Source organism: Ixodes scapularis, unplaced genomic scaffold (assembly GCF_016920785.2).
Source record: "Ixodes scapularis isolate PalLabHiFi unplaced genomic scaffold, ASM1692078v2 PGA_scaffold13__105_contigs__length_92229423, whole genome shotgun sequence".
NCBI lineage: Eukaryota > Metazoa > Arthropoda > Arachnida > Ixodida > Ixodidae > Ixodes > Ixodes scapularis.
Window position 1 is genome coordinate 79,699,845 of NW_024609839.1, and position 12,774 is coordinate 79,712,618.

At 49.0% G+C, this 12,774-nt stretch overlaps 1 protein-coding gene across 1 annotated transcript in view; it reads left to right on the top strand.

Annotated features, from left to right (window-relative positions):
* LOC8030552 (protein nervous wreck) overlaps positions 1-12,774 on the top strand; it is a 147,657-nt gene that overhangs the window by 24,169 nt on the left and 110,714 nt on the right. Inside the window, exon 3 of the mRNA XM_042289742.1 lies at positions 6,167-6,212. Coding sequence (XP_042145676.1) covers positions 6,167-6,212 — 46 coding nt within the window. The remainder of the gene's footprint in view (positions 1-6,166; positions 6,213-12,774) is intronic.

The window sequence follows — 12,774 nt, forward strand, 5'->3', positions numbered from 1 at the left end:
GATGCTCTATGACACTCGGTGTCGTAACTTAGCATGCCGAGGGCCCCCTATCAGGCATTTTCGGACCCCAGCGGGCGCTACAAGCCAAGCCCAGCCAAATCTGTAATTCTGTGGGGCCAAGCCTAGCCAATCCATTTCGTCCGAAATATCACGTGACACTGACAGGGCGTTGGATTGGCTTTGGTGGCTGTGGGGCCAAGCCTAGCCAATCCAGTTCGTCCGGAATATCACGTGACACCAACACGGCGTTTGATTGGCTTTGGTGGCTCGTTCAGTCTTTCGCAATCCATGTTTAAGTGAATAGGAGTATAGACTGGGTCAGCTCATATTGGCGCAGAGTGTACATTGCGCGACATGGTTAAAACGAACGCAATAGTATCAGTGTTTCGTGTTTGTGCATTCCATTTACAGAGTTATACAGATTGGTGTCGAACTCCCTATTGTAGCGTCCGGTGCCCAACGTACGTACAATCTCAATTAGCTATATTTAACACGGGAGAGAATTTGATTGCAGGAAGAAAGAAAATTTTACAGAATGACATTAGGCGCATATTTATGTAAACAGAAGGTATAGAGCGATGGGACATAAAGAAGGCAAGTAACAGACGGCAAAACCAAGCACTCTCAAGTTGAAAAAGACTGAAATGTGCCAAGATTAGATTTGAAAGTTGCTCGAGAAAAGCATACAACTTTGACTCTACGTTCCGCTACGACGGTAGCTTCCATCATATTTTTCCAGCCGTGAAATGAAATACTGTGCACGACTTATTTTTCGCGGGCTCAATATTTCGTGATTTAGGTCAAAGCTGAAGTTTTGGAATAATTCGCGGGCTCTAATTTTTGCGAAGCGGTGGGATCTCAATATAGACTCCAATGTGTTTATAACTTACCCGAATTTTTCGCGTGACCTATATTTCGCGAATTGTAGGCGATTCGCGAAATTCGCGAAAATTAGGACACCGCGAAAGTTAAGTCGTTTACAGTAATATAAGATAAAAGATCGCGTTATTCTTCGTGACAGCTATGCCTGGTTATGCGCATACTTTTACACGCAATATCTCAATGGACCTTTTTCAGAGTTTGGTTGCGATTGTTGCGCGAACTGGCGGGAATCGCTCGAAACACTTTTGGGGGCTCCGGGGCCGTTGCTCCGTCGTCCACGCCAGCGCCTGGCGTGTCTCTCGGTGCGTGTGGCTACGTGTGGCTACGTGTGGGCTCTGGTGGCGTTGTTCCGTCTTTCGCCATTTCAAACGTGTCTATCTGTCGACGCTTTGCGTGCATATTTTCTTCGGAGTGTCTAAGGACGACCCTGGACGATTAACGAAACAAAGATGGATCGATTGCCGACGCCGCATGGGTTCTATAACCTTCGACTCGGAGTCACTTAATCGTCACTGTCGCGTCGTGCAAGCCACTGAAAAATAAGGTCGGCTTTCAAGGCAGACTGCTATTTAAATAAAGGAATGGCGACCGCGGTGTCAATCCTGACCCAACTACCTAACTTGTGCAGAGCTCGTGAGCTCCCTTTATGAGGCTCGGCCACTACAAATGGCTGATTTCACTTTCCTTGAGCGCCTGAGGTATTCAAACTTACTGCGTTCCGTCACTTCGCCGTCCTGTGTACCGCGTGAGCGTACGAGGCGGTGCAAACAAACTCGGACGGGGTGAAATTCGGACGGTTTTGACGTCTTGAAGGCTCGCTTGTGCACCGTCAAAAAGTAAGGAACGGTACGTTAGAAACAATCTCTCTGAATTCAGCACGTCTATAAACCTCCGACGAAGTGGGCCTTGCAAACAGGGGAGTTCACGGTCGGTTGGCAAAGGCGTCTAGCCTTCGATCGGATAAAACCGACCGGACGGAGCGCGCGCAAGCCTGCAAGGAATCCTCCTACAATCAACCATCCATCTCGCACGTGACATGTCACGCGCACCAATCGCCAGAGCGATCTGCGGTCACGTTGGGCACAATATCGTTTAAAATTTTTATGACCAGGCTCCATTTCGTATGTTTTAAATGTTTTGTCGATGACTGATGTTTTTCTTATAAATGTTTTACGTTAAAAAAAACGTAAATCTGTTAGTGCCCGACTGAAAAAGGGAAAGCTCTATCCCTTTATTCTTTACTTGAGTACCGGATACGGCATGGTTACGTTACATAGGCTCGCGTGCAGACTTACTGTCTTTTAGTTAAAAGCAGAATGTCCTGCCGTCACGTTGAGGACCCGGCCACTTGAACGAAGGATTCGACTCGTAGGATTCTGAAATGGGGGCTTTTGAAAGCGGGGCAAAAAGGGTGGGATGTTTGACATCGGATGCTTTGGCGCACCACCCGCGAAGGGCTGCTGAAACTCTACAAAAAGTGGCATTTTAGCCATTTTTGCTGCTATTTGTGCATCCTACAGCTGCGCAGTGGTGAGGCATGACGACTATGAAGCCAAGCCTCGAGAATAGAGGGCGGAGTCGAGCTGGACATGCAGCACTGTCTGAGCGACTGAGCGGACGAGAGAGGGCCCCCAAGATGGCGCCTTTCCTTTTCCCCCCTTCTCTGAGTTGGCCCATGCACCCAGCGAGCCCTGAAAAAGGGTCCTTGTTATCGCACATTGATTTTCTCAAAAACAACAAAAGACGAAAAATGGCCCAAGTTTCTGCTTTAGCAACGTACTGACTTTGATTGTTCTGCGTGTACTGTGTGGTATGCATACGATGCTTTGGCAATAAACGTTTTCTAACGCATATATTTTTTGTCAACGTTACCTAGCGAGAAATAAGAAAAATGTAACGTCATAGGCAACCACGGCAGACTAAACGCCACACGCATTTTTTCCTTTTGTGCGCGTGTTGCCAGCTGTCAGTTCGTGGACTAATTGACCCGCGCTCGACGAATTGTGTGCGCCACGATTGAACTTTGGATTCAGGACCGTACCCAGGGGGACGGGGCAGGGGGGCCTTAGGGACCCGTCCCCCCCTCCCCCCCTCCCCAAAAGTTTGGTGTGCGTATGGGGGGGGGGGGGGGCGCCCCCTCCCCCTTTTTTATTTTTAGCTTTTTCCAAAACGTCGGTTTGAGATATGTACATGCACACGATGGCCCACCGATTTCAGTCCCTTGCCTACAGACAGATTTGACACATGCAGTTCTCACAGGGAAGTCGAGGGCCTGGGAGACCCGTGTAAGTCGGTAAGCAGTCAGGAGCTCCCTCCGCCCCGCTACACCAAGAAACATATGCTCACCACGTGCAAGACTGAGCAGATATTTCCATGCTTGTGTCCTGCGGCGCTGAATACATCGGCCAAACGGTTCGCTGCGTAAACGACAGGCTCCGGGAGCGTCCCAAAGAAGTAGAGGCCGCCGCACTCAACAGTCGGCGCCCGACAGGCACGCAAAGACGGGAGTACGTCACGGCTGCGCTTGCGATTTTTCAGCCACGACGACGATCTTTGAAACCGCGTCAGGAGGAAGATTTTATAAGCCTTTCGAATGGTGACAAGCCCGCAAATTATAGGCCCACTATTCTCTCCTTTGGTCAGAAAGACCTCGGGACCCCGGCAGCTCGACTAATGCCCTTTTGTCCCTAAAATCACGCCCCCCCCCCCCTTCCCCTTTCCCGAAAAAAGTTCCTGGCTACGGGCCTGCTTGGATTGCAGTTAAATCACTTGAATGTGAGAACCAATCGTTGACACCTATTTCACTATGCATCTAACAGACGAGAGTCCCCGTCTGTTTTTCCAAACCTAAATTCGAACGTCTAATGGGTGTCACGTTAGATAAAAGCCGAGCACCGATTTGCGAGCGCAAAAAGACGGCGATCGATAAAAGCTATGCCGCGGGCCTCCCTATCGCGGCCCGCGCGTCGGACGTGAATTGCGCTCCTCATTTGGATTGCTCACACATTTCCGCCCGAGTGTGAACGACTACGTTGCAAGCACTTGTGAACGCTAACGACGAGTGGCGCCATCTGTCGCAATAGCCTCGAAACACTTCCGATCTGCGTACATTTTACGCTTAATTCTCTTGGGCGCGGTCTTTAACTATTTTTGGTAACGTTATAGGCGACCATTTATCGTAGATAGCGTGTAGATTGCACGTGGCGAATGTTGCAATACCTTCGGTCACGGTGTACGATAATACTCTTCAGGTGAGGACAGCGCGCTCCTCGCGACGTGCCCGATAAAGTTCGCTCTTGACTCCCTCTCACTGTGGTTTCAAGCGGCGCCGGCAGGTGACTCGTCGACCCGTGGGCACGTACAAGACGGCTCGTGCCGCCTCATCTATTACACGCGCAGAGCTCCAGCGAAGTTGTCGCACGTGCAGAAAGACCACGGTGTACCGGGGTGTCATGGCAACGAGATAATTTTTTTCGCTCTCACACAGTTTCACCGTTTGGCCGCCGGCGACGCTGCCAGCCGCGGGCACGGTGGCCGCGGAATGATGCAGCCTTTCGGATGCCCGTCGAACGAACGCTATCTGATTCCACGCGACGCGCGTGCAGCCCCGGCGTGTCCTCACCTGAAGAGTGTATCTTACACCGTGGCTTCGGTCTAGCAGACCGGTTGAGTTCCAGGGCTATATACGCCCGAAAGATGGCGCCAGCGTGTCAATGCGTTCTCTCGTCGTGAACGTTTACACGCCGTTGCGACGGGGTCGATCACGCTGAGACGCAAATCTGCGGACCAGCCTTTCTTCTTACCGTAAATTCCCGAAATATGCGCCACCCCTGAAAGGTAACGCACCCCTATTTCTGGCTTGATTTGTTATCCGGAGAGCAAGTCGTCCGCTTCCAGCGTAGGAGTTGCGGTGACGTCAGAAAAACGGCCAGCTCTGATTGGCTCTGATTGAAGGATAGTGGGTAGACCTCAAAGCAAGCTGCCTTGTGCTCTACCCACTATCCTTTATTCAGAACCAATCAGAGCTCTGCGTCTTTCTGACGTCACCACAACGCCAGCAAAAGAAGCAGACGAACTTGCGCTATCCGCACTCCTAGCAATCGTGGTGTTCGGATCAATGATGAGCTTGGCGTAAATGCGTCTGTTACCTATCGCAGGGTGTAAGCGAACATTGCTGACTGGGAAGTACAGTCACCTTTGTTTCATTGCCCCTTGCCGCGATAACATGTTGACAAAGACACATCAATTAAGAAAAGCACTTTTTTTTTTTTTTTTTAATTTTTCTCCAATGCGCTTCGAAAGTTAAACCTGGTTCAGACAGTTGTGTTTGACTGCGTTGCGGCAGCGAGAAACCGGGACATCCTTGCTGGTTATATCGCGTGCCAAGATGATTTTTTGAAATGAATTCCACGCTTCGTACGAAGTATATATGTGCCGGTGACTCGCTTTCGGTTCTCGATGCAACGCAGTCAAACGCACTCAAACGCAAGTGTCTGAACCGGCCTTTAGTCTACTACTTATTTTCACCCAGCTTTTTTCTCGATTTTAGGTGTGCTATTGCTCGGGATATTACGGTATACGCTACTACCTCCACAAGACAAAAAGCTCAGTACAGTGCCGAGAGAACGCCACAAGATCGAGAATCAAAATTTTGCATTTGAGGCACCGAAAATCAGAAATAGTTTTAAAAAGAAGGAAACCAAACACCGCCGCTCCCGCAAATGGGCGCAGACGTTTCTTTTTCTTTCTTATACTCTGCCTTTTCAAACGAGTTTACCCCCCCCCCCCCCCCCCCCCACCCCTTTTCCTCCCGCCCTGTTCCGGTTTTCCCCTTTTCCCTATTTCCATGAATTCTCAGATAGAATTATATAGTAAGCAGATTATGCCCTATACGGTATACATAAACGTTTTTAACCGTGCGTGCATTGTGATTTGATCTGACTTTTTTTTTTTTTGTTGCGTTTAATATTTTTGTTAGGGTGCGGGGTGTGGGGAAGGTGTGGGGACAGGGAGAAGGGGATATTGGGGAATTTCGTTTTCGAGAATGGAATTGCTTCTTGACGTTCGGCGAAGCCCACTTGATCGGTGGGCGTCGGTGATTGCTTGTGTTGTTTTCGTTGCTGGCGTGCGTGTGGCCGCGCTTTTGATTCGCGTGAGCTGTTATATATCTCGCCTGTCAGAGGAACGATTTATTCAGATTCGGTCCTTTCATTTCCTCTGACCGTTCTCTCTGTCTGTCTCCCCATCTCTCTAACCTTTCACACTTTATTTTTTTTTTTTGCAGAAATTTCACAAAGATTCGAGCCACGGTCGAAAAGGAATACGGCAACGTGAGTTGTTTTTGTTTGCACTTCTCCTTTTTGCTCCTGGTGAAATATCGTTCGGGTCTCGTCGATTCTCGCCGCCGTTTTCTTTCGAACGACGAGAAGCGGGGCCGATGATTTATCTGCCTGTGTCGTGAACTGCAAAACAACGACGTTGTTACGTAACTTAGGTCAAAGTGGACGCTACAGGGGGGGTTCAAACAAAACGGGGACGATGGAGTCGCCAGACATCAATGTTGAGAATCGAACACTGCGTGAGCGAGGCTGACGTGACGAACAAAACCTTTTGCTCATCCACGTTGAACCCTCAAAATCATCTTTCATCGATCCGCACAGTCGTCATGGGCATCTCTTCTTCCCAGATGTATGCTCTCGTTGGTACCAATCAATGAATCTTACGAAGAAAAAAAAGTTTGTATACTTTGTGTTACCTTAAAGCATAGCCTTCTATATACTGACAAAGCCTGGCAGATCGCCACTAAAAGCGGCCGCCGAAATGGAAAAAGTGGAGCACGGCAGACAACGGACGAGAGGAGAGCCACGTGACTGGCGCCCCGGTGCGACGAAACGCCGAAACACACCTCTCCCGAGCGAACAAGTGTGTTTCGGGCCCTCGCCGCTGCAAAAGCTGTGCGCTGACGTCCTGATTCCCCAAGAAATGGCTCTTTGACGCTCTGTGCTACCAGATCTCCGCGCTCCAAATCTGCGACCGGGCACTCTATGGCTCCGTCGTCGAACTGCCAGGCTTTGTGAGTAGAGAGCAGGCCATGCTTGCAGTCGCACTGCTCGCGTGCATCACACGAAAGGCGCGGAGTTTCCCCGCAGACGCGATGACAAAATTGCTTCACATACCCTTCGATCATGTCTACCGACAGTGTTTGTATGACCAGTGTGACACGAAGGTCATGCAACAAACAAACACGCCGCGGACAGTGTCTGCAGGACGTCCCTTGCGCGATGTAACGGCAGCCTGACCGCGTCTTGATTCGGTGCGCAGCCGACGCTATAGGCGAGCCTATGGGGCCGTTGAAAGAGCACCAGATACGCAACGTCACGGTATTTGTCATCTTCTCGGGCGCATTCTAAAATCGCCTAAAACCAATTCCGGCGCGGTGAATAATGCGTGTGTGGACACTCACGGTATGAACGTCACCTACATTCGCGGACATCCCAAGAAACAGGAGGCGTGGCGAGACCCGAGCAACTCTTTAGCATCTCATTAGCATCTCAGTATCGCTCGGCAGCCAACCACTCACGAAGCTAGAATCTCCGAACGCAATGAGCGACGCCGTACAATTTCTGAACCTGTCGGTGACTCTAAGAATCGATGTACATTTGACTTACGCTAAAACATAATTCTATTTTTTTTTTTTTGCCCCCCAAGTGGTTTCGAGATTTAACTAAAACCGCAGTGCACCTAAGGTTATCAGTATAAAATAAAATAAAACAAAACATTGTATGTCAAATTCCCGGGCAATTTTGTTGCATGCGTAAAACCTATGCGACACAATGGGACGTACATAGGGCGTCGCAAATCTACACACCAATTCAGTTTCTCCGCTAAATTTAGCAGGGAAGTTGATGTGGCTGTATGGGTCATGTGAGATCGGGTCGCGTGACTTCAATATTTCCGCTAAATTCACCGGGGAAGCTGAGTTGGTAGGTAGGTCATGTGACGCTAATTATTCTGCTAAATTTTGAGCAGAAACTAAATTTCCGTATATATGTCACATGCCATCAGTTAAGGTGACGTCGATTTCCCCGCTGAATTTAGTGGGGAAACTGAATCGGTGTGTAGATCGCGGGACGTTAGTTTTCCCGCTAAGTTCAGCGTGGAAATTGACATCACGTGACCTGATGTCACGTGACCTCTACACCAATTCGACTTCCCCGCTAAATTTAACGGAGCAACTGAGTTGGTGTGTAGGTTGGTGACGTCCCACAATGCAACGCGCGCAGTGTTGCATTATGGGCCACGACTTCACCAAATGCGGCTTCGCGCAACCCGAAGAAACAAGCCAAAAAACGTTTCACGTTAAAAACAAACAAAAAATAAATAGAAGAGACCATTTAGCCCAACTTTGTTGCAACGTACCTCTATTGCGATTCACTCACTCAAGCCCGAGGGCAATCGGGATAAGATTTCCGGGTCGGCAACAACGTACAGTCTTCAAACTGCGCGATAAACCCATGGCTTTTCTATTGTCCTTGTTTTTTCCTTTTGTTCTTTGCCCATTCGGCCGGACCGCATTACAAACACGCGGCGTGGGCCGTAAGATAAGTCTTGCCGCAACGGAAGTAATTTGGCGAGGCTTACAACCGACGCTCGTTGTCGAAGAAGCTCCTTCCCCGCATTCGCAACCCTAGAGAGCCAAGATTTCTAAGAGGGAGCAACTCAAACCACGGAAGAGCGTTTCCAACCAAATGGCGGACGCTTCCCGCGCAGATTGGTCGGAAGTAAGCGTGCGTCGCGTTTGTCCGGGGGCGAGGAAGAAAGCGGTGGCCGAAGAGGCGGAAACGATCGCAGACGATGAACAGTTGCGTGTACTTTCCTCGGTGCACATTGCAGACGCTGCCCATAAGCCGCGTGACTCCGATCAAGCAGTCGGAAGTACTCTGAAATCTGGGCTCACTACGCAACTGCGGAGGGCGATGGTGACGCCACCCGGCGGAAGAGACGCGAGGCAGAGAAGTGGGGGGACCTACTGGCTGTCCGAGCGTGCGGCGAAAACTGGCGTGGGCCTGGCGATCGAAATGGGAAACAAAGGAAAGGGGATTAGATGAGAGACACGGAGTTTATCTGTAGACATGACGACAGAATTATGTGCGGACGCACCCCCAGGATGTGCGAAGCACATTAGATTCGTACATACGTGCGCATCGATGATATGTGCAGACAGTTTTTGTATGATCAACGTGACAGGGTCGTCCTACAAGGAAATGTCACATCTCGGACGGTGTCACTCTCCAGAGAGTCTATTGTAGGCTGAATTAGCAGTGTCTTTAGGCTCTCGGTGTCTCTAAATCGCCGTTGGTCGCTCTTGCGAAGCGCGACCGCAAGCGGTAAAGAAAGACGGAGCGCGCAGTCGTGCGGTGGCGGTGGCGTCCTCCTCGATTTTAACCCTCGGCATCGCGAACCCGACCCCAAGGTCGGCTGCGGATCCGAGCCAGGCCGCCTCGGTATGCAGACTCCAGGTCGCGGAGACGGTGCACGCAGAGTCCGCACATTTATCGATTATCAATTTATGTTCGCCGTCGACTGCCCAGATTTAGAGGGCGGACCCCGTTCAGACAAACAAGTGAAAAAGGCAGTCTGGAGCTGCTCTTTTTTTTTATTATTATTTCATCGTGACGTTTGGACTTGGTCATTAGTGCGCTCTCCCCTTCATTATATTTTTTCTTTCTTTCTTTTGCCATCGCTTTCGTTTTTTTTTTATTATAGTGGTCACGTGGTTAGAATACTTTATTAGTTACTTCGAGTGTTTTGATCAATCTTTGCCGTTAAGCACGGCGAGGCGACCGCGCGTTGCCGTGATGTTGATAACAAGATCGAGCAGTGCGCGGGATCGTAACTTGCTAATTAACTGTAGTACTTGGTTTGTACCCGGCGACTATAAATATTAGATTATGTTCTGGATAGGAAAACCAAACTTCGGCTCGCATCGCAGCGGTGCTTTAACATGCACCGCCGCGATGGAAAAACAGCAAGTTTAATTATATTTTTTTTCCGGCGGGGTAATTTATTATTGTAAGCATTTACGCCATTAAGGGTGTACAATCTTATTTACACGATCAAGGGCGTAAATCAGCTTGTTTCAGTGTTCCTCCAACAACCTTGAGGTTTTCCCGTAAAACCCTAAAGGGTGATAATCGGACACCCAAAAAATTGTCCAAATCTTCTTTAAAAAAAAAAAAAAAAAGAAAAGAAATAAGCATGCCCATACGCAATCTTATGACACCCTAACGGTATTACAGAAATACTCTTAGACTCCTTCTGCTTGTGAACACCACAAAAATAGGGCGCTGGCAATCTTAGCACCGGCGTAGTGATATTTTTTTTACGAGCAATGAGCTTACAAGCAACAATCACCAGATGCAGTTTTCTCTTGTGCAGAAAAGGCCAACACAGACGCAGTAAATCACGCTCGAAGGAGAATTCATTCGTTATGCGGGTAGAAACCGATGGAGAGGAGGAGATGAGAGTGCAGGGAGAGACGCCAGAACGCCGGGCTCTGGTTGGAATGAATTGTGGGTAGACGCAAAGCTAGCAGCCGCTTTTGCCTCTACCATAGCTTCCTTTATACCCACAAAGCTTGGCAGTTCGACTATAGAGCCATAGAGTGCCCGGTCGCAGATTTGGAGCGGGAGGGTCTGGTAGCACAGAGCATCAAAGAGCTCTTTCTCGGGGAACCTGGACATCAGCGCACAGCTTTTGCTGCGGCGAGGACCCGAAACACACTTGTTCTCTCGGCAGAAGTGAGTCTCGGCGTCTCGCCGCAGCGGGGCGCCAGTCACGTGGTTCTCCTCTCATCCGTTGTCTGCCGCTCCACCTTTTCCGTTTCGGCGGCCGCCTCTCGTGGCGATCTGCCAGGCCTTGTCAGTATATAGGAGGCCATGCTTCTACTCACCCTTCGAAATGAACTCGAACGTCAAACGCCGACGTCCTGGGCTCGGCGTCTTCGTCCGAACGCGTTCCAAGTGCGAGCAGAGACAAAGGCAGCTTGCTTTGCGTCTACACCAGGGTGTAAGATAGACAGGTGGGGAAACGGCCCATAGACACCTACCGCAGCACCGTGACCGGATTGTGTACTCGTCTGCTTGCGGGTGGCTTGCGGGTACCCCCGATTTGCGACAGATGGCGCTGCGGCGAGAAGAAAAAAATTGGAATCGAATTTGCATGGAACTCTATGGGAGAGTGCGCAAAATAAACTGAGAGCACGACAGTCCTCCACTGAAAATACACGAGAAACCTTCTCCGTCAGTTTAACCGGTCGCCAGCGTTCGCCCACACGGAGTGAGAGTTCGCGGTGCTCCACATAGATGGCGCCACAGAAAAAGAGAAAACCGAGGGGGACACGATCCGGTCACTCATTTGGCTCTCGTTTCCCCACCTGTCTATCTTACACCCTGGTCTACACCCACAAATCATTCCAATCAGAGATTGGCGTTCTACAGGCGTCTCTCCCAGCGCTCTCATTTCCCCCTCTCCCTCAATTTCTATCCGTATAACCTCGATAATTCAAAGACACTCATTCGCAAGTGGCCGTCTCCACAATTAAGAAGGTTACAAGTAAGATAAGAAATGTATCACGTGAAGAATGTATCACTCATATAGCAATGTATTGCGTAAAATACAATTTTGAACTATGCATCTCCAGGTAAAAGACGTTGGTACAAGTAATAACGCTTCCAAATATTCGCTAAAGCAACTTCCGATAAGGCTGTTCTCGAAGTGTGAGCACCCTTCCAAAAAGGGCGTTCGCCACAATTCACCATATATAGCATACCTCTTCACGCGCTTCTAAGGTTCTTCATGAAGGAAGGGAGTTTCATGCAACAGAACCATATTTTGAGGTTGAAAATTATGTATTATCTGGAATAAGGGTGGCGGAAGGGAGTGAACGGAAGGGAGCCGTGGGCGTGAGTATATCTGAAATACTCTTTTTAAACCCTGAAAGGTGTAAAACTTCTTAGGTACGCCCTGTGCATTAAACTTAACCAATACCAGTGTCAAGAACTAAAGCTGCCTGCTAAGATAATACTCCGGACGGTCTGAATGATTCCTCTTAATTTTGTACAATTATGGCTATAATTATTAAAATTGGAGCTATTTAACAGCTCACTATAAATAGAGCTTCCAAAACTTGAAGGCTTGGTTTTCGAAAAACAATTTATTTAGATCTTCTCGTTTTAACTAGTGTAATTAAAAGTAAACCTCAATATTTGTTGGGATGTTACGCGAGTTGAAAAGTTCCAATAGAGAACAAGTTAGAAGCCAAGAGCCAATGTACCTTCTTAAAGAAGATGCAGTTACTACACACTTGAAGTATCTGATTGCGAGTTCAAACAGAAGAGTGTAAACTTCGTAAACAAGTGAGAAAAAAACAAAACAAAAAAAAATGACATCCTGTATAGACGGTGTTTCACGTCACAGTGTGTCCTTAGCATACGAGTTTATCCGTGCCCAAATTCAACGTCCTCAAGAAGGAAAATTCCCGCGAAACGTGTGCCCCATTATCACTGCTCCGAGTCCCTGCTAAGCTTCCTGCTTCCTGCAGGCGCTCGCTTATTCGGAACGGTGCAAATCTCAATTAATCCCAAGGAAGAGGAGATTATTCCTTACACAACAATTTCCCGTCCTACTGCCCACGTCGCGTTACAGACACCGGATTACGCGGACGACGAAAGCCCCGCAATACCGCGCGGATTGAGAGGGGCTCACACACAACTTGATTGCTTCTGCGACAACGTACTGGCACATCAATAGCTACAAAGGTCACTCACGGTAGACCCCGGCACTTTCGTCCGTAAGAAATCGCTGACCATCTGTAGCGTGATGAAACTTGCT